The sequence below is a fragment of the Ranitomeya imitator genome, chromosome 8 (assembly GCF_032444005.1).
Source record: "Ranitomeya imitator isolate aRanImi1 chromosome 8, aRanImi1.pri, whole genome shotgun sequence".
NCBI classification, from domain to species: Eukaryota; Metazoa; Chordata; class Amphibia; order Anura; family Dendrobatidae; genus Ranitomeya; species Ranitomeya imitator.
This window is the reverse complement of record NC_091289.1, coordinates 30,087,396-30,109,129: the sequence shown is the minus strand read 5'-3', so window position 1 is coordinate 30,109,129 and position 21,734 is coordinate 30,087,396. Positions and strand designations below refer to the sequence as shown.

General features: G+C 45.5%; 1 protein-coding gene across 3 annotated transcripts in view; it reads right to left on the bottom strand.

The window, feature by feature from the left end:
- FAM107A (family with sequence similarity 107 member A) overlaps positions 1-21,734 on the bottom strand; it is a 142,520-nt gene that overhangs the window by 2,194 nt on the left and 118,592 nt on the right. For all 3 annotated transcript variants that reach the window (XM_069736639.1, XM_069736640.1, XM_069736641.1), the window contains 2 exons: positions 8,795-8,969; positions 3,825-3,981 (listed from right to left, as the gene is read on the bottom strand). In XM_069736639.1, the coding sequence (XP_069592740.1) occupies positions 3,825-3,981; positions 8,795-8,969 (332 nt within the window). The remainder of the gene's footprint in view (positions 1-3,824; positions 3,982-8,794; positions 8,970-21,734) is intronic.

Sequence of the window (21,734 nt, the reverse complement as noted above, 5' to 3'; positions counted from 1 at the left end):
CGCTGGCTTCCCCTAGGTGATTGACAGGTCTCTTGCTAAGTACACACATGGTGAGGACCTGTCGATAAACTAGGCTGATGTGGCGCTGGCTTCTCCTAGGTGATTGACAGGTCTCTTGCTAAGTAGACACATGGTGAGGACCTGTCGATAAACTAGGCCGATGTGGCGCTGGCTTCTCCTAGGTGATTGACAGGTCTCTTGCTAAGTACACACATGGTGAGGACCTGTCGATAAACTAGGCCGATGTGGCGCTGGCTTCCCCTAGGTGATTGACAGGTCTCTTGCTAAGTACACACATGGTGAGGACCTGTCGATAAACTAGGCTGATGTGGCGCTGGCTTCTCCTAGGTGATTGACAGGTCTCTTGCTAAGTAGACACATGGTGAGGACCTGTCGATAAACTAGGCCGATGTGGCGCTGGCTTCTCCTAGGTGATTGACAGGTCTCTTGCTAAGTACACACATGGTGAGGACCTGTCGATAAACTAGGCCGATGTGGCGCTGGCTTCTCCTAGGTGATTGACAGGTCTCTTGCTACGTACACACATGGTGGGGACCTGTCGATAAACTAGGCTGATGTGGCGCTGGCTTCTCCTAGGTGATTGACAGGTCTCTTGCTAAGCACACACATGGTGGGGACCTGTCGATAAACTCGAGCCACGTAGGGTGTAAATCTTCAAACTAATATTGTTTTTTCTCTGTGTATGAGAAAATGAGCTTCTCCCATCTCTTCAGTTTACTCAAACAGAAATCGAAAAGCTGGGCTCAGCGATCTCTTGCTGTCTATGTGAGCATAAAAGCTTAGGCCAGTGATTGGCTGCAGCGGTCACCTGCTCTAGACAGGATATCATTGCTGCAGTCCTGTCTATAAACCTTTTTTTTCTTTTCATCCATTTTTCAAAAGTGAAGAAGGGTATAAAAAGTCTGTTTTTTTTTATCGATTGACTCACCGCACTGGATCATTTATAATCGGATGAGACATGGATGGAAATTCAGTTTAGTATTAGTCTCTAAGATCTGAGTCTGATCCACAAAACGGGTGAAAATAGGAGTGATAGACACACGGATCCGTTTTTAAAAGTTATGTGTGTATGGATCAATGAAACTCTGTGGGTCAAAGCCCTAGAAGCGAGGGCCGCAACGAGGGGTCAGCAGCACCCTCCTAGATTGCTACGCCTTGCCTCCTCGAGGTAGGAGCGCTTTAAAAGAAAAGAAAGTCGACATTGCTGAATACCTGCGGCCTCCCAGCCTATTCCCCCATCCGCAGGCATTCAGCACAATGGCACACAGGTGAGTGGTGTCAATCACTGACACCGCTCACCCCTGGCCATCGCTCCCTCCCTGCACTCAGACTACTTCCGCCGTGCTCCGTGTTGGTGGATAGTGCACAATGGGACATCGGATATGGATAGGGCAGACAGGGGTGACGTTAGATCTGCCTAGGGGTCTCCACTCTCTCTTCCCGAGTGTTTGGTTCCCTTTCCCTCATTCCTTCGTGTTGTACTTAACCTTTCCTACACGTTGCGTGACATCAGGGCATTACTGCCCTTACTGCTCTATGGGGCCCGGTGAGCAGAAGCACAGTGGGGGTACCTCGACTTCTGCTCACAGGGCTCCAGGATATAATAAAGTGCTCTGCGCCAGCGTTGGGAGTTTTACTGGAGCAGGTCCCACTGCCTTTCTGTGATGTCTGGTGAAGGCGATTTAAGGGTGGGGGATACGAGACGGCAAACAATGAACTGAAGGTGGGTGATGGGGAGAGCAAATGATGAATTGAAGGTGGGTTGTGGGGAGAGCAGGTCATATTATGAACAGATATTTTTACGCAGAGGACATCTTAATAATACTCTTATTTCTAAAGGCACCATGAAGGGGTCTGCTGCAGAAGACAAGAGAAGAGGAAGGTCTGCAGAGACGAACTGTGGATGTGAAAAATCATCATGGCATCTGGACAAAATGGAGATGAAAAGAAAAAAAAGGACTCAATCCACCTATAAAGTACCTGTATCTATATGTGTTCTTGTTGCTACTATGTCTCATCAGTACTATGATTCCTGTATGGTTCGCGGTCTGATAATGGTCATTGCTTAGGTAGGATATACTGGGAGTTGTAGGTTCATGCGATACAAATGTATATGGGGTGATTTGATATTACAATTGATTGCTGTACTAAACTTGGTGATGTTGGCATGTACTGATGTTGGTTCTGGTGACGTATACATGTACTGATGGTAGTATTGGTGTTGTATTTATTTACTAAAGGTGGTTATTGTGATGTACTCATGTACTAATTATTCTTCTGGTGATACATTCATGTACTGATGACACAAAAGAGAATAGTAAAACCAAAAACACTCAGTTTGAAAAAAATCGCAGTAATCCGCAAGTGCTAGTAAAAGATGTAAAAAACAGGGTATTTGGTTGATACGTTTTTTGCAAAAAATGTATACTAAGCTGCTCTACCAAACTTCACGGTATACCCATATCAGAGCAGTCCTAACTAATGTATGCAATCCCTATCTGATGTATTTAAAAACCTGATCATCTGTATATTACCTGTGTGAACAGGGTTCAGAGAGGAAAAATCCATGTGTGCATACAGAGTAGAACAGCTTTTGTGCAGATAGCCCAAGAGGAGAGGTGGAAAACTCCCCAGTCTTGTAGACACAAGAGAAGTTTGGTAGAGCAGCTTAGTATACATTTTTTGCAAAAAACGTATCAACCAAATACCCTGTTTTTTACATCTTTTACTAGCACTTGCGGATTACTGCGATTTTTTTCAAACTGAGTATTTTTGGTTTTACTATTCTCTTTTGTGTCTTCAGGTTTCTTGGTGGTGTGTGAACATGTTCCTACAGACTTGTTCACTGTGCAAGTAGCCCATGTGTTCCTGTTTCCATTCATGTACTGATGCTGCTTTTGGTGATGCAATAATGGACTGATGGTGATTCTGGTCATGCACTTATGTACTGATATTGGTTCTGGTGCCTTATTTATGTACGGATGGTGGTTCTTGTGATGCATTTATGTACTGATCATGGCTCTAGTGACCTATTTATGTACTGTTGATGGTTCTGGTGCTGTTTTTATGGGCTGTTGATGGCTGTGGTGTTCTATTTATGTACTGATAATGATTTTGGTTTCGCATTCATGTACTGATGTTGATTCTGATGATGAACACAAAACCATCATCACTACATGAATACATCACCGGAGCCATAAGCAGTACATGAATACAGCACAAGAACAACCTTCAGTACATGTATTTTGGTGAAAAGGTAGCAATTCTAGTGGAAGTGGTTGTCAGCGCTTGTTAAATGACCCATCAGAGCAGGGGGGGTGGTTGTGTTAGGGTAGTCTCTACTGTTGCAGGCCGAGGATAGGGGGGATGAAGGCGGTGCCATCTGCTTCTTCAGCCCAGGACACCAATATACCTTTTTCTTGTCTTGCCCTGACCATATCCCCTTCATTGTGCTGGATCATTGGGGTCCTGGACGTTGGATCAGCCAAACATGCATGGCTGCATTAAGTATTTGGTCAGTATTTTACATTTGGTATTTGTAAACCAAAATCAGGAGAGGAACAATCAGAGGAAAAGTATAATAGAAACACGTCACCACTTCGGCATTTATCACCCACTCCTGGTTGAGGCTACAAATACTGATGTAAAATATTGGTCAAATACTAAACGCGTCCTAAGCATAAGCCATTGATGCAATGATGATTAAAAAATACACTTTACAGTACGGTATATTACTGGGGTGCAATTCTCACACCTTCATAGGGGACGTACTGATTTTTGACGCATAGAAGAAAAGCGGATACCTGCTCGAGCCTCTGCTGTCTCTTTAACAACTCCTGCTCAAATGGCGACTGCATCTTCTTGGTCTCCTCCTCCTGTCTCTTCTGTTGTATGATCTGGTCTCTTCTTCGATTTTCCAACACTCTCTGGAGCTCTGGCTTCTTGTCAATGCTCAGACCTCTGCAAGAACCAGATGTGATTATTCACCTAGTAATAATGACAAGCTACCTATAATAAAAAAAAATCACAGTAAGAAAAAAAAAAAATCACCAAAATGCTTCAAAACAAAAAGACCCTTAATCAGAAATATGTTTCCCTGAAATTGAGATACTTCCGTTTATTTCAGTGATCTGAGCGGCTTCCGGCTGCAATGCCCACTTCTGCCACTAGAGGGCACAGCAGCACCAAATAGACAAGAATGAATGGATCAGATCGCAGCAGATACATCCCGTGTAATCACAGATCTGTGTATTTGCTTTTGATGGTGATTTTGCACCGATATAGCAGAGAATGTCGCGTGACCACACTTGGGTTATCAGTGGTCTTCCACAAGACTTGAGGATAACTGATTAATTTCTTAATATTTCTTTATAGCATAGCTCATTTTTTTCCTGTACCAGGTCCCCTGCAGAGAAATAGATATAAAAGCTATGGACACCTTTGACATTATTTATTTTTTTTTTTTACATATGTTAATGGGTAACTTTTTTTTTTTTTTTACATATGTTAATGGATTTTTCTGCAGCAAAAAAGTGTTGCATAAAATACGTTTTGGTACGTTTTTCCATTACAGAAACACAAGAGAAAAAACGCAGAACAAACCCTTTGTAATAAAACTGCAGTTTGCAATCTTCATTCCTTCATTCATTCCCAGACCCACTGATATGCAATTTGCAGCCTAATCTAAGTTTCAGATGTTTTTATTCTGGGAGTGTCTCTCCCGGTAATACAGGTTGGATGTGAGGTCTTTCCATACTCAGGCAGCTGTTGTCTTCAACACCCTATATATCCTATAAGCAGTATATAAGTATAAATATATATGCAGAGCTGAGCAGCTGGGAAACAATGTTTTGAACTTTTGACTTTCAGGCTCCATATCTCGCCATCCACTACAGGTTCTAATGTGAGACCACCATCATTTTATAGACCATCATCTTGGCTATCTCATACATAATTTGACTTGCAGCTATTTAGCATATGATTAGTTATGCAGATTCTTGTCATGTCACTCCATTGTTACTGTTTTGCTCCTAAAAATCTAAATTTGTATTTGTATTAGTAATTTGTAAATCCACCTTTGGTTTTCAGTACGGCCCGAATCCTTCTGGGAATGCTCTCGATCAGATCCAATCATGTCCTGACCGAAATCTGATCCCAGGTCTCTTCTACACGCTCCCGAAGTTGGTGCCTACTGGTCAACTCAGTTGGGTATGTCTCCAGCTTTTCCTTCAACTCTACCCACAAGTGTTTGATGGGGTTGTGGTCTGGGGACTGTGGGGGCCGATCCAGCACCTCTACCTCATTGTCATTGAACCATTTCTTTGCTAATCTTGACGTATGCTTGGGGTCATTGTCCTGCTGGAACACTAAGTCGTCCTTTTTACACCCATAGTACCCGAGTGTATGAAGTAACTCATCTTGTGGGATACTCACATATAGCTCAGCACTGAGACCACCATCGATCCTGGTGAAGTATCCAATGCCTTTGGCTGTGAAACATCCACATATCATCAGGCTTCCTCCACTGATCTTGACAGTTCCTTCAATTTCTCGATCCTTCAGCCCCTTTTTTCCCCCATCCATGCCTAGTCTATTGACTTTCGCCTCCTTGCTCCAGATTACCAGTTTCCAATCTTCTACTGTCCAAATTCAAGCCAACACTGCTTGTAATCGAGGCTTCTTCACCTTTTTTCAGGTCATCACACCAGACTTGTGTAACGTAGGTCGCAGGTTTCTTAAATGGACGTCCATATTCTCACTATTATGAAGCTTACGAGCCTCCTCCACTGCTGCATTTGTAGCTCCAGAACTGATGGACCTTGAGCCAACTTGACGCTGATATTTTGCCTGGACTTCCATCTCTTAGCTTCTGAATGGACGGACTTCGTTTCGGATTCTTCCAGCTATCTTGGCCTCACATGATGCAGTTTGGCAATTTTCTTGGCCGAGAGACCGCTATCGATGAGCTGGATGATGATGTTTCCCCATTCTTGAGAAATCATCTTCATGAACCAGTGAGATTTTGCTTGGGAATCAACCTAATAACACACTAAGCTACTAGGGAATGTGAGAACAGGTTGTATTTTGTAGTATAAAGGAAGAAAATGTTTTTTCCACCACCGGGAGCGAAACAAGAATCTGCATAACTAATCATATGCTAAATAGTTACAAGTCATATTTATGAATGAGAAAAGCCAAGATGATTGTCTAAAAAACGATGGTGGTCTCACCAGTGGTGGATGGTGAGATACAGAGCCTAGAAGTCAAAAGTTCAAAACATCATTACCCTTTTGTTCATCAGTGTATATACAACATATCCATAGCACAGCTTCTATCCTGCACTTATTTCCTCTCCACGTGCTTTCGTCTATTTTCCCCCGCCCTCACTAACTCTATACATGCTTTCTTCCCTGTCCACAGTGTGGAAAACTGTGGAAAACTCCCTCCTCCTGCTAACACTCGCACTGAGAAAAGAGAGGAGCAGAAAGAGCCATCAGCATCGGGAGCTCGGACTGATCTGTATCAGTTTTGCATCAACGACATAAACGCATAAATAGATGATAAAAAAAAAATAAGGAAATATATAAATAAATATCATTTTAATGTATTCAATTAATATTGATTGTGACCATAAGGTACTTGACAATATTAATTTTAACACTTTATACAACTACCCAAAAATTAAAAAAAAAGAACAACCACTACCATAGGAAACACTATAAGAAAAATGACGTTTAATGCTGCTTGGAAGCGACCCAGCAGCGGCGTCTGGATCATGGCTGCCGTTGGGTCTGATGGTGGCCGTGCGGGCGGCTGTAATGCATACGATATGAGGTCTCTGTTAAATGTGAGTATAAAGGTTATTTGTAGGACAGGATTCCCTGGTGACCTTGTCGTCAGACTTCTACCTGACTTGTAAATGGAGAGTGATACTGAGCTGACAACCGCTGTTCTGGGACAGAAGATACTCGCGGAATTCAAGGGCAAAGTCAAGAAAACAAATTGGTCTTATCAGAACAGTAACCTAAAACAACGCACTGTCACTAACGCAATTATTTTATTATTGGCATTCCTAGGTTAGGCGGCCTTCATACAACTTTTTGGCCAATTTTTCTTTTACGTGCATTTTTTGGGCATTTTTTTTTTAATTAAAGGAATATTTATAACAAATCCGCAAAATATGCCATTTTGTCATTAATAGATATCGAGACCCAGAGAGAGACCGGAGAGGTGATCGCATGCGAGCGTCTTTTCGATCACCTCTGCATAAGTTTTGCAATTTTGATAAAGAGCAAGAAACAAAGCAAGAAAAAAGTTAAAATTATTAAAACAATGAAAAAAAATAAACAAAAACACACTGTATGTATTACATTTATCTATTGACTTTGGTACTTCGAGGTTTTGAACCACTTTAGTGCAAAATTCAATACTGTTTTTTTTTTACTGGTTGGTTTTTCTAGTACTGATCTATAGCTGTGACAGGGAATCTTATAGGTCAGGCGGTAGGTATGATAATTAGTTCTTCTCCATAAGGAAGGCGTCTCTCTAGCGCCACCTATCAAGGGTAGTTAGCGTTCAACTCTTTAAGAAGCCTTGCAACATGACGAAAGAACCCGATGCAAAAAAGACAACAATTGGGTCAAAATGCGATGGCTCGTTGGTGTGAAAAAACCCATCTCAGATGACATTGGCTGTGTTGGATTTTTCTTGGCCGATGATGTAGACAGTCATTATCCAACATGCCGATCGGTGTTTTAAAAAATAATGGACGCTTATTGGGTCGTGTATCAGTTGAAAAGAACAATCATTCGCTTCTCTGAAAAAGCCAACAATCGTTTTGGTGAAATTTTGGATGACTTGTCTTATGACTATGGGGGCTTTTAGAATGGAGATTTATTATAGGACTGGTTATGGTGGGAATGCCTCCGATAGATGGTACAAGAGATTCACAAGAGTCTCTAAAAAAAAAAAAAAAATAATCGCTGAGAGTTTCATCCAGAAAAATTAGGACAATTTTATTTTCTCGAATCTCATCCATGTACAGCCCGGTTTTTTTTTTTTTTACAACAGGGGCTATCATTCATTTGAAGGACCATTTTCAGTTTCCTATGTTGTAAAATTTCAAAGTATCCCTAAAAATCAGACGCTATTCTGTGGCTCCATTTGTTCTCCTACGCAGATTTGGTCAGAAAAATAAAATCTCCCCATTGAATAAGTTTCGTCCATTTAATTTCATGGACTGCGCTTGGACCGAAAATATGGCCGTGGAAACGAGTCCTAATATAAAGGAGAGCTCCTTTACACACCATGTTCCCACTCGAATCTCAAAAAACATGGCTATTTGGGGGTCACTATACATGAGTTTTAGCAGAAATAACCAAATCAAGTTGTCCCCTATCCATAAGATAGGGAATATCTTGCTGATCGTTGGGGGTATGACCACTGGGGCCCCCAGCATTCTCAAGATTGAGGCTCTGGAACCACCGAGAATGATGCTGAGGGACGTTTGTACGACATCTTCTCCATTTATTTTTCATGGAAAGTGGAGCACAGCGCTCCACTGCCAGTCCAATAGACAATGAATGGAGCAAAGGTCTTTCATGCACATCTCTGCTCCATTCAGGAGCCCATTCTCGGGCGTTCCGGAGCCGTGATCTCGGGAACGCTGGGGGTCATCAGATAGTTATTCCCTTTTCTATAAATGCGATGCAACTTGTGATTTTGGGAATAATCCATCAATATTTAACCAGTTATGAAGAAGGTGAAGCCGTACCTCCTATGGTTCATGAGCAGTTCACGATGGAGCTCCTGGTGACTTCTGGAAGCTTTTACGGGATTCAAGAGTTTCTTGGGCTTGATAAGTTCTGTGTTTGATTCCAGATAGTCAGGATGAGCCAAAATACTCCCAATATCAGGCGGCTCCCTCTGAATCTCAGAGTACATAGAAGCTGCAGGTAAAACACATGATCCATTAGTGCCGAAAAGAAACACAACCTGAGAAATTGTAAGCGCAGAGTTCCTAATCCATTGGTGTACTGAGGTCTAGGGGGCTATTTGTTACCCTTTAGATGAAAATCATCCAAACCTGACGATTTCACATGCACAGGGGGCCTCTCGAGTCTTCCTGACAGATGACATTGGAATTGTGAGTTCCGATACTCTCGTTTTCAGGGAAGATAAGGGGCTGGCACATTTGTCTGGCAGCAGCTTTCTCCTCTCTCCCTGTCGAAAACACATGAACGCTCGATGGAACTGAGCGTTCATGCGCATGGGTGAGTGGGGAAGGAGAAGGGAGATGTGTGCCGCTATTTTGCGTGTATCGCCAGATTTAGGCTGTTATGTGGATGTGTTACATTATATATATATATATATATATATATACAGTGAGGCAAAAAAGTATTTAGTCAGTCAGCAATAGTGCAAGTTCCACCACTTAAAAAGATGAGAGGCATCTGTAATTTACATCATAGGTAGACCTCAACTATTGGAGACAAACTGAGAAAAAAAAATCCAGAAAATCACATTGTCTGTTTTTTTAACATTTTATTTGCATATTATGGTGGAAAATAAGTATTTGGTCAGAAACAAAATTTAATCTCAATACTTTGTAATATATCCTTTGTTGGCAATGACAGAGGTCAAACGTTTTCTGTAAGTCTTCACAAGGTTGCCACACACTGTTGTTGGTATTTTGGCCCATTCCTCCATGCAGATCTCCTCTAGAGCAGTGATGTTTTTGGCTTTTCGCTTGGCAACACGGACTTTCAACTCCCTCCAAAGGTTTTCTATAGGGTTGAGATCTGGAGACTGGCTAGGCCACTCCAGGACCTTGAAATGCTTCTTACGAAGCCACTCCTTCGTTGCCCTGGCGGTGTGCTTTGGATCATTGTCATGTTGAAAGGCCCAGCCACGTTTCATCTTCAATGCCCTTGCTGATGGAAGGAGGTTTGCACTCAAAATCTCACGATACATGGCCCCATTCATTCTTTCATGTACCCGGATCAGTCGTCCTGGCCCCTTTGCAGAGAAACAGCCCCAAAGCATGATGTTTCCACCACCATGCTTTACAGTAGGTATGGTGTTTGATGTATGCAACTCAGCATTCTTTTTCCTCCAAACACGACAAGTTGTGTTTCTACCAAACAGTTCCAGTTTGGTTTCATCAGACCATAGGACATTCTCCCAAAACTCCTCTGGATCATCCAAATGCTCTCTAGCAAACTTCAGACGGGCCCGGACATGTACTGGCTTAAGCCGTGGGACACGTCTGGCACTGCAGGATCTGAGTCCATGGTGGCGTAGTGTGCTACTTATGGTAGGCCTTGTTACATTGGTCCCAGCTCTCTGCAGTTCATTCACTAGGTCCCCCCGCGTGGTTCTGGGATTTTTGCTCACCGTTCTTGTGATCATTCTGACCCCACGGGGTGGGATTTTGCGTGGAGCCCCAGATCGAGGGAGATTATCAGTGGTCTTGTATGTCTTCCATTTTCTAATTATTGCTACCACTGTTGATTTCTTCACTCCAAGCTGGTTGGCTATTGCAGATTCAGTCTTCCCAGCCTGGTGCAGGGCTACAATTTTGTTTCTGGTGTCCTTTGACAGCTCTTTGGTCTTCACCATAGTGGAGTTTGGAGTCAGACTGTTTGAGGGTGTGCACAGGTGTCTTATTATACTGATAACAAGTTTAAACAGGTGCCATTACTACAGGTAATGAGTGGAGGAAAGAGGAGACTCTTAAAGAAGAAGTTACAGGTCTGTGAGAGCCAGAAATCTTGATTGTTTGTTTCTGACCAAATACTTATTTTCCACCATAATATGCAAATAAATTGTTAAAAAAACAGACAATGTGATTTTCTGGATTTTTTTTTCTCAGTTTGTCTCCCATAGTTGAGGTCTACCTATGATGTAAATTACAGACGCCTCTCATCTTTTTAAGTGGTGGAACTTGCACTATTGCTGACTGACTAAATACTTTTTTGCCCCACTGTATATATATATATATGAGCTGAACTTCCTACAAAAGCAACGAAAACCTACTTTAAAATCAGAAAATCAGCGCTAATTCCCCAAGAATAAGATCTCTACGTGAAGTCGGTCAGGTGCACAGTCATTCTAGGCCAAAAAGCCCTCCAGGGTCTAGCAGTGTATAAATGGAATTAGCAGACGTTCACAGCGTCCTATAAAATGACATGTCCTGGTTAATATTATCTTTGTGTCTAGATGGGGGTTGTGAGAGAGAAAGAGCAAAAAAAAAAGAAACTTAAAAGTAAAAAAAGAAGGAATGGAAACTGACAGCGTAATGATACAAAGAATAAAAAGCCCATAACATTATAAAGGGTCATATAAAAATAAGATATAGGAATTAAAGTAGAGTTATAAACAGAAGAAGAGATGCAGCAGATAAAGTAATGTCCCTAGCTGAAGACATTAAAGGGAACCGGACAGCGGGCGGCATGTATCGGGCATCGGCTGTGTGATTTCGGCCAGGTTTGTTTAATTCTGAAAAGGATATTAAAAAGTTAGCAGAGGAACTATGCAGGATAATAGTTGTAAGGGCTGATTCCTGGCGGTTTCTCCCCGCCCACTGCCAATGATTGACAGGTCTCTCCCTATACACGCATGCACTCAGGGGGAGTGGGCAGGGAGAAGTCGCTGGAGACCGGCCTTTCTGATTAGTCTCCTGTTCAGCTTGGTCCCGGATGGCTTTTAAAGTATGTTTTTCTCTGAAAAGCGGTAACATGCAGATAGCGTCCCTATTGCCTCTGTACCACTGGAAACCAGGTATGATATATGATATACTATTCCCAGCTCTACCCTGGACCACCAGGGATACATACATTAAACTATTCTCCAGTCTGTACTTCCAGAATTGTAGATGTTACCTCCTTTTCTGCTGAAGACCACCAGCAATGCAAACAAAGAGTTTAACTGCCCTAGAGCACCAATGATATTGGCCTTTACCACTTCAACAACCTTGACCACCATGGATATTGGCACAAAGACTATAAAATAATGTGAATGCTGAATTAAAGAAACAGGACATGAATTGTTGTGAATTCTGTGGCAGAGCTCCCTCCTGTGGTCACAAGTGGTACTTTGGCTGACTCTCTCTGTGAGCTTCCGTTGGTGGAGGAGAGTGGTACTGCGGCTTCTGAGTTTCCTTCCTCAAGTGATGTGGTGAAGTCGTTAGGTGCTGCTCTATTTAACTCCACCTAGTGCTTTGATCCTGGCCTCCAGTCAATGTTCTAGTATTGGACCTGTTTCCTCCTGGATCGTTCCTGTGGCCTGCTGCTCTGCATAGCTAAGTTCCGCTTTGTTATTTTGTTTGCTGCTTTTTTCTGTCCAGCTTGCTTATTTGTTTTTTTCTTGCTTGCTGGAAGCTCTGGGACGCAGAGGGTGTACCTCCGTGCCGTTAGTTCGGTACGGAGGGTCTTTTTGCCCCTTTGCGTGGTTGTTTGTAGGGTTTTGTGTTGACCGCAAAGTTACCTTTCTTATCCTCGCTCTGTTTAGTAAGTCGGGCCTCACTTTGCTAAATCTATTTCATCTCTACGTTTGTTCTTTTCATCTTAACTCACAGTCATTATATGTGGGGGCTGCCTTTTCCTTTGGGGTATTTCTCTGAGGCAAGGTAGGCTTATTTTCTATCTTCAGGCTAGCTAGTTTCTCAGGCTGTGCCGAGTTGCATAGGGAGCGTTAGGCGCAATCCACGGCTGCCTCTAGTGTGGTTGGAGAGGATTAGGGATTGCGGTCAGCAGAGTTCCCACGTCTCAGAGCTCGTTCTTTGTTTTTGGGTTATTGTCAGATCACTGTATGTGCTCTGACTTCTATGTCCATTGTGGTACTGAATTACCTCATCATAACAATAAATATAATATTCGGGGTTCGAATAACTGGCACCCTCACCATCAGCTGTTTTCAATCCCAGTACTGGTCGAATGTAAACAGTAAGCGGAACAGAACAGCTCCAATCACAGTGCGTCGGCCATTCCCGAGAGCTGCAGATTAGCTACTATTCATGTGAATTTGGGCCGGTCTGCAGTTCTCAGCAATGGCTACTATGCAGGGAATGGTTTCCGATGGATCGGCTAGGGTCCAGGGTATTGGATCCTAACACATCTGATATTGATGACCTATATATAATAATAAATCATTAATACTGCAAAGCCGTACACTATGGTTGTGCCAACATTAGTAGCGTTGGGGAATCACTTTTTTCAGTGGTTCTTCACTCCGACTAAAAGAGAGTGTTCCTGATGCGGACCCTCTCCCAATATATAAGGCACATTGTGCCTAAATATGTCACCCTGACACCAGCTCTCTAAAACGAACAGATGGTGTCATGTCGGACAGGGCTGCCACTAGAAATTTCGGGGCCCCATACTGGCAAAATTTTCGGGGCCCCCTTGAGACTCCGCCCAGGCTCCACCCCAGCCCCGCCTCCAGGCTCCACCCCACGAACTGTCCACAGTCCCACCGCTCTCTCTTGGAAAATCTCCACTTCTCACCTATCACACATTGACAGTTCCCATCACCAGATCACACATATAGCCGGCAGCTTTTGTTTTGGCCAAAAAGATTTTTTAAGCCGCCACCATAACACGGTAGACACTTTTGGCCGGGCCCTACTCTGCTGTAACCTATTAAATATTTGTTAAAATATGCAATACAATTTAGGTATAGTTTTATTTATTTTTCAATTTTTAAAATGACCTATAATACTACATACAAGGAACAAATACCACAGCACTATGACCAGATGACATATTACCACCACAGTGATCGAATAATATAAAATACAAGGAACAAATACCGCTACACCATGACCAGACCACATATTACCACCAATGACTGAATACTACAATACTGATCAGTAATAAAAAAAAAACCCACAATACTATCACCAGCAGTGCCATTATGCACAGGAGATCTGTAATTAGTAAGCAGTGTCTGTGTACAGGTAATACAGTGATCACCGGTGACATTATACACAGGAGCTCTGTATATAATGTATAGGTAATACAGTGATCACTGGTGACATTGTACACAGGACCTCTGTATATAGTATACAGTGTATAGTGTCAGTGTATAGGTAACACTGACTCACCAGTGACGTCTCTAGGTGAAGTCCTTCATCTTTCATCCAGCACAGACCGCCATCACTTCATCCAGCCAGGACTCGTCTCTGCAGGTGCAGGAAATAAAACAGTTATCTCGAGTTCCGATTGTAGAACACATTACTTAATTTTCCCAACTTCTACATTACACCACATGAAGAAGGCAACATAGTATCACTCTACCCAGTAACAGGACCGCCCCCCCATTTAAAACAGTATACTCAAAAAATAAAATAAATACATCACTGCAATAATAATATCCCTTAATTAGCCCCTATGGTAATATTCGCCATCCTAGCCCCCGTGTGTCTCATTCCAGGCTCCAGCCATATGTTCTCCCATCCTGCCCTCATGACTATCCATTCTGCCCCATATGATCTCCCCATTCTGCCCCATCTGTCTCCATCGTATCCATCCTGCCCCATCTGTCTCTAATCTTGCCCCATCTCTGTCCAGCACTCTGCCCCATCTCTGTCCAGCACTCTGCCCCATCTCTGTCCAGCACTCTGCCCCATCTCTGTCCAGCACTCTGCCCCATCTCTGTCCAGCACTCTGCCCCATCTCTGTCCAGCACTCTGCCCCATCTCTGTCCAGCACTCTGCCCCATCTCTGTCCAGCACTCTGCCCCATCTCTGTCCAGCACTCTGCCCCATCTCTGTCCAGCACTCTGCCCCATCTCTGTCCAGCACTCTGCCCCATCTGTGTCCAATCCTGCCCATCTCTTTCCAGCACTCTGCCCCATCTGTGTCCAATCCTGCCCCATCTCTGTCCAGCACTCTGCCCCATCTCTGTCCAGCACTCTGCCCCATCTGTGTCCAATCCTGCCCCATCTCTGTCCAGCACTCTGCCCCATCTCTGCCCAGCACTCTGCCCCATCTCTGCCCAGCACTCTGCCCCATCTCTGCCCAGCACTCTGCCCCAGCACTCTGCCCCATCTGTGTCCAATCCTGCCCCATCTCTGTCCAGCACTCTGCCCCATCTCTGTCCAGCACTCTGCCCAGCACTCTGCCCCACCTGTGTCCAATCCTGCCCCATCTCTGTCCAGCAATCTGCCCAGCACTCTACCCCATCCCTGTCCAGCACTCTGCCCCCCCCCTGTGTCCAGCTTTCTGCCCCCCGTGTCCAGCTTTCTGCCCCCCCCTGTGTCCAGCTTTCTGCCCCCCCCCGTGTCCAGCTTTCTGCCCCCCCCCGTGTCCAGCTTTCTGCCCCCCCCCGTGTCCAGCTTTCTGCCCCCCCCCGTGTCCAGCTTTCTGCCCCCCCCGTGTCCAGCTTTCTGCCCCCCCCCCGTGTCCAGCTTTCTGCCCCCCCCCGTGTCCAGCTTTCTGCCCCCCCCCCGTGTCCAGCATTCTGCCCCCCCCCCCGTGTCCAGCTTTCTGCCCCCCCCCGTGTCCAGCTTTCTGCCCCCCCCGTGTCCAGCTTTCTGCCCCCCCCCGTGTCCAGCTTTCTGCCCCCCCCCGTGTCCAGCTTTCTGCCCCCCCCCGTGTCCAGCTTTCTGCCCCCCCCCCCCCGTGTCCAGCATTCTGCCCCCCCCCGTGTCCAGCTTTCTGCCCCCCCCCCGTGTCCAGCATTCTGCCCCCCCCCCGTGTCCAGCTTTCTGCCCCCCCCTGTGTCCAGCTTTCTGCCCCCCCCCCTGCCTGCCTCTTCTCCTCTGCCGTCTGACTGGTCCTCCGCCGCCCGCCGGTCCCCCGCTGCCGCCGCCCGCCGGTGCTTGCCTCTTCTGGCCCCGGGCCCCGCTGCCGCCGGGCCGGCACTTTCCTCTGCCCTCTCCTCTGCCGGTCCCCCGCTGCCGCCGCCCGCCGGTGCTTGCCTCTTCTGGCCCCGGGCCCGCTGCCGCCGGCGCTTTCCTCTGCCCTCTCCTCTGCCGGTCCCCCGCTGCCGCCGCCCGCCGGTGCTTGCCTCTTCTGGCCCCGGGCCCGCTGCCGCCGGGCCGGCGCTTTCCTCTGCCCTCTCCTCTGCCGGTCCCCCGCTGCAGCCGCCTGCCTTTCTCGTCCGCCGGCCGGGTCCCTCGTCGTCCGGTGGTCCCACGCTGCCTCTTCTCTGCTCCCTCCGCCGTCCACGGACCACGTGGTGTCACACCGCGGCGCCGCACGCTGCTCTGCTCTGGTCCCGGAATGAGGAAGTGGAGCAGGGCAGCGTGTGACGTCACTAACTTGCGGCGGGCGGGCCCATGATGCACCGCGGGCCCGGCCGCCTTAAAGGTACAAGGCACTTTTAGGGACAGCAGGCACAGCAGAGTGGCACTGCAGCCGCAGCCGCAATAAAAATGTCAGGGGGGGCCCGAGCAGAGCGCGGACCGGACCGGCTGCCAGCGTGCTCGCTCGGGCCCCCCTTTTTGCTCCTCATCACCGGGCCCCATACGGCAGTGATGCCTGTAATGCCCTGATGGCGGCCCTGATGTCGGATGCTATTCACACTAGGGCGTCCGACAGACAGTGGTAATTCCACATTTGTCCACTATACGCTCAGTGGCGCCGGCTAGAATTTATCCAGGTTATCCGAGGTTAATCTAGCTGGTAATCTGGTTGGAGGCTGGGTCACGCCCGTGGCCTTGAAATAGTCATTCTGGACTTTCGGCGTCGCCGATTATGGATTGTGTCTTGTGCCTGGTGATCGCGGTCTGGAGTGGTGGTCTAGGAGAAGAAATATCGTATCTGGTGGTGTATTATCCTTTGTCATATTTCTCCTTCCTATATTTGTGTTTGTTTTGCCCTGTGCACATTATAGTGTTTTCCTGTGTGTCTGCAGCGTGGTGCGCCTTTTAGTTTTCCCTGTCTGTGCTTTCTGTGTAGGTTGGTGTGTTGTCTTATCACTGGGTGGCGGGTGGAGGTTTCAGCATAGGGCTGAAACAGGAGTCAGGGTCAGGCCTGGCGGCCCAGACAAGCACACCATCAGTGTAAATTCTGGGAGAGGGACAGACAGGGTTTTCCCTAGTTTGAGGGATATCGCAGGGGCCCGGGTAATCAGCTGTAGTCTACCCAGTACCCCCGTGACAGATGGCCCTTTGCACATGGAAGATGAAAATTTCAGTTTTGGTCTTCGAGTGTCCTTCAGACTTTCTTTGAGGTGTCGAATTTGCCTTCGACAGAGAAGTCACAAGTCCGAACGGCCTTTAATTTGTTATGATGCATTAATTATCATCCTCTTTATAACCCGAAACTGTATTTGCCCGCAAAGCAACAGTCATTTGATATGTCTAAGACACAGCAAAACAGAATACTTAGAGGAACCCAAAGGCCGTTACTGAAGACACCTAATCCCATTACTTATTAAAAGCATCCAATGGATTGTGCGCCAACAACACAGTTATTATACATTTCATTTTCCATCTGGGTAACAAACATAAATAATGTAGATGCGGCTAGTGAGTGGGTGAGGCATCTGCAGTACAGACAGCTATTACGGACCTGTAAGAATATTATTATTCTTCAAGTAGTGCCAACAAATCCCACAGGACTATATAGATTATGGATCCACTCATATGTAATGTGTGTTTGGTGTAATTTCAGTTACGTGGGTCTGCCCGTGGTTGCATGACAACTCTAAAATGACTACTACAGTCTTCGCACAAGCCACTCCATTTGCCAGATCCCAGGGGCCTTTACCCTTTGACCCCTGTACAGGGATCTGGACTTACACTGGGGCCTCTGGGTTGTGGCCACGGAGTTAGTCGTTGATCAGTGGTGCAGACTGGAACAAAGTATCAGGGCTGGGTCAAAGTGTTTTGGTGCACTAGGCAGAAGAAGCCAATGGTGCTCTCCACTGATGAACCATAAGCCCCCCAGCAAAGGAATGGAACAGAGACTAGGGTAACAGGACACCTAATGCACGCACCCTCCCTCTCCGATAGGTTAGGTAAGAAGTTCTAACGACCCTTACATTAAAATTGTTACCTTTTTCACCAAAAAAACGGCCTAGCTTGCATTTAGAGAAGACCTTTGGTCTGAGTACTCAGCAGAGCAACGTTGAGGTAGATGTCCCCATGTCCCCAAAGTGAGTGGAGACCAAGGCAGTGGATAGCGTGATAGTGGTCAGAGAAAGGAGAAGCGATAGAAGGACAGTGATTTACCAGAGCGGGGCCCTGGGACAGGACAGCTCAGAGTTTATAGTTCAGAGAGGTAATGAGCCAGGACGGAACAGAGAACGTGAGATGAAGAGAGTGCCCGGGGCGAAGAGTTCCAAGGCGTCAAGAAGCAGAAAAGCTAAGTACCCACCTTCATATAACGTGCTGGGGCGTAAGAGATGAGTACCGCCCCAAATTACAAGCCACATTAAAAGCTGCTTTTGAATCCTGCTTTTTTCCAGATCTGGATGAGCAGGTTGTTTCCTTCTACATAGAATACAGTTGTGCTCAAAAGTTTACATTCCCCGGCAGAATTTTTGCTTTCTTGGCCTTTTTTTTTTCAGAGAATATGAATGATAACACCAAAACTGTTTCTCCACTCATGGATAGTGGTTGGGTGAAGCCATTTATTGTCAAACTACTGTGTTTTCTCTTTTTAAATCATAATGACAACCCAAAACGGCAGCACCAAGTAAAGTAAATGATGCATCATTGGAATCAGGGTCTCTTTCCAACTTCATGCTGCTTTTACATGGGGTTTCAAAAACATGGGTCACAGATTCCCCTCAGTGGCATTTTAGAGTATGCAACAATGGTGGGTCTGTCTCTAATTAGAATTTAATGGGGTTTGTCCAGGTTTACCACAAAAGTCTGCAGTCACTCTATGTCACTGCAGACTTATGAATCCTTAAATCACACGCTGTGAGTATTCTCTGGTAAGACGGCGGTCATATGATGATAAGTATACGATATGCATTCTCTTAGCCACATCCCGACTAGTCGTGTGTGACCTCTAGTTGGGATGTGACCGGGAATGTGCATATCGCATATTTATGTTCCCATGACCTCTCAGTCTCGTCGCTGAACGGGATGTGAGTATTCACAAGTCTGCAGTCACATAGAGTGACTTCAGACTTTCGTGATAAGCATGGACAACCCCTTTAAATTCAATTAAAGGGAACCTGTCTCCCCGTTTTTTCAGTACGAGATAAAAATACTGTTAAATAGGGCCTGAGCTGTGCGTTACTATAGTGTATTTTGTGTACCCTGATTCCCCACCTATGCTGCCGAAATAACTTACCAAAGTCGCCGTTTTCGCCTGTCAATCAGGCTGGTCAGGTCTTATGGGCGTGGTGACATCGCTGTTTCTTCCCCCAGATCTTGCATATCTTTCCGTTGGTGGCGTAGTGGTTTGCGCATGCCCATCTTCTGAATCCACTGGGCAGGAGAAGAAAAAACGCGCGATCGGCGCTATTTCCCTGGTGATCTGTGGGGGCGGCCATCTTCCTGAGGCCGCGCGTGCGCATATGGAGTCCTCTGCTGCCCGGGGCTTCAGGAAAATGGACGCGGGATGGATCGCTGCGGCCATTTTCCTGAAGCCCCGGGCAGCAGAGGACTCCATATGCGCACGCGCGGCCTCAGGAAGATGGCCGCCCCCACAGATCACCAGGGAAATAGCGCCGATCGCGTGTTTTTTCTTCTCCTGCCCAGTGGATTCAGAAGATGGGCATGCGCAAACCACTACGCCACCAACGGAAAGATATGCAAGATCTGGGGGAAGAAACAGCGATGTCGCCACGCCCATATGACCTGACCAGCCTGATTGACAGGCGAAAACGGCAACTTTAGTAAGTTATTTCGGCAGCATAGGTGGGGAATCAGGGTACACTACATACACTATAGTAACGCACAGCTCAGGCCCTATTTAACAGTATTTTTATCTTGTACTGAAAAAACGGAGTGACAGGTTCCCTTTAATATAAAGTTAAGAGTTGTCAAGATGATACAACCTTTTTGACACTTACGTGAACTTTCCATTGATGTTAAGAGCCCACCAAACTTAATAAAAAAAAAGTCCTTTAAGACCCAAAAATATATTTTCCAGCATTTTCACTGCAGTTTTTTGTCTGAAAAGTCTTTAAAAATTGAATTATAAAAGAATGACAACAGAATTTGTCATTTTGAAGGCACATAATGCACTTTATATATAACCCCACACTGGAGAACTATGTTGGCTGGGTGCTGCGGGCACCACTGTAATCTAATATCTAAATAACTCCGGCAAAATGCAGATCGAGATCCTCAGCACAATCTCGGCAGTGGGTAACGTTCCCGACAACAGTGGATCTTTGTTTGATAACAATAGTTAAGACATTTGTATTCCTCCGGCCGCCGGCGTATGGTGTAATGCAGATTCCTAAAGGCTTGGCTTCCAGGCTTTGAGAAAAAAAACAACAGTTTTTATTTCCTCGTTTTCAATGGTCGGAGTGAATCTGTCAGAGATGAGGGACGTTTGGCTACGTCTAAAGAAGCAAGCCGTACGGTGAAGAAAGGAGTCTGGCCCGATGCCCAGACGAAGAGGGAACATTTCTCGTGAGACTCGCTCAGCACATTGGTTCTGCCTGCACTGTGTACTTGAACGCCACTGAATGACTATAGAACATAAGGACGGATAATTGTAGTGAAGAGACCTTCAAATAAGCCACTTGTGGGGGTTTTGGACAAGGACCTCACCACACTGGTCCAAACCGGCAGAGTTTGGAGGCTGACCTCATTCATTTAGATTTTCGGGCTCATATTTTTGTAGCACCCATTATCCAGATGATAGGAGACCTGAGGAAAGCTGTTAACAGCCGAAACGCGTTGTGTTTTTTTTAATTTGGTTTTTAACAATAAAAGTTTTTGTCCCTGTACTCATCCACTATATAAAAAGACACATCTGCAGGTTTGTCTCAATATCTGACATGAAATCAGAATAAACCTTTCCCGCTTTAGGTCAATTAGGATTGCCATAATTATTAATATTTGCCAAATGCCAGACTAATGAGAGAGAATGTTTTAAGGCATTTTTATTACTTACTGCATATTTAAAAGCTTACAGACACTAAGATTACTATGCCTTTAAACAATTCTGGACTGCCCATATGATGATGTCAGGTGTTTGGAAGCTTCTGATAGGTTTTTGGCAACATCTGAGTTAATTAGAGACACACCTGTGGAGGTTTTTTAATGCACACCTGAAACACGCTGCTTCTTTGTGTGGCATCATGGGAAAGTCTAAAAAAAATCAGCCAAAATATGAGGAAGAGAATTGTGGACTTGCACAAGTCTGGCTCATCCTTGGGTACAGTTTCAAGATACATGAAGGTGCCTCGTTCATCTGTACAAACAATTATACGCCAGTACGAACAAGCCATCATACCGCTCAGGAAGGAGATGGGTTCTGTGTCCCAGAGATGAACATGCTTTGGTCCGACATGTGCATATTAACCCAAGGACAAAAGCAAAAGACCTTGTGAAGATGATGGCGGGAGCTGTTAAGATTGTGTCAACATCCACAGTGAAACGAGTACTGTATCCACATGGGCTGAAAGGCCACTCTGCCAGGAAGAAGCCACTACTCCAAAAGAAACATAAAAAAAAGCCAGATTAATGTTTGCAAATGCACACAGGAACACAGACCTTAATTTTTGGAGACATGTCCTGTGGTCTGATGAAACTAAAATCAAACTTTTTGGGCATAATGAACTGTTACGTTT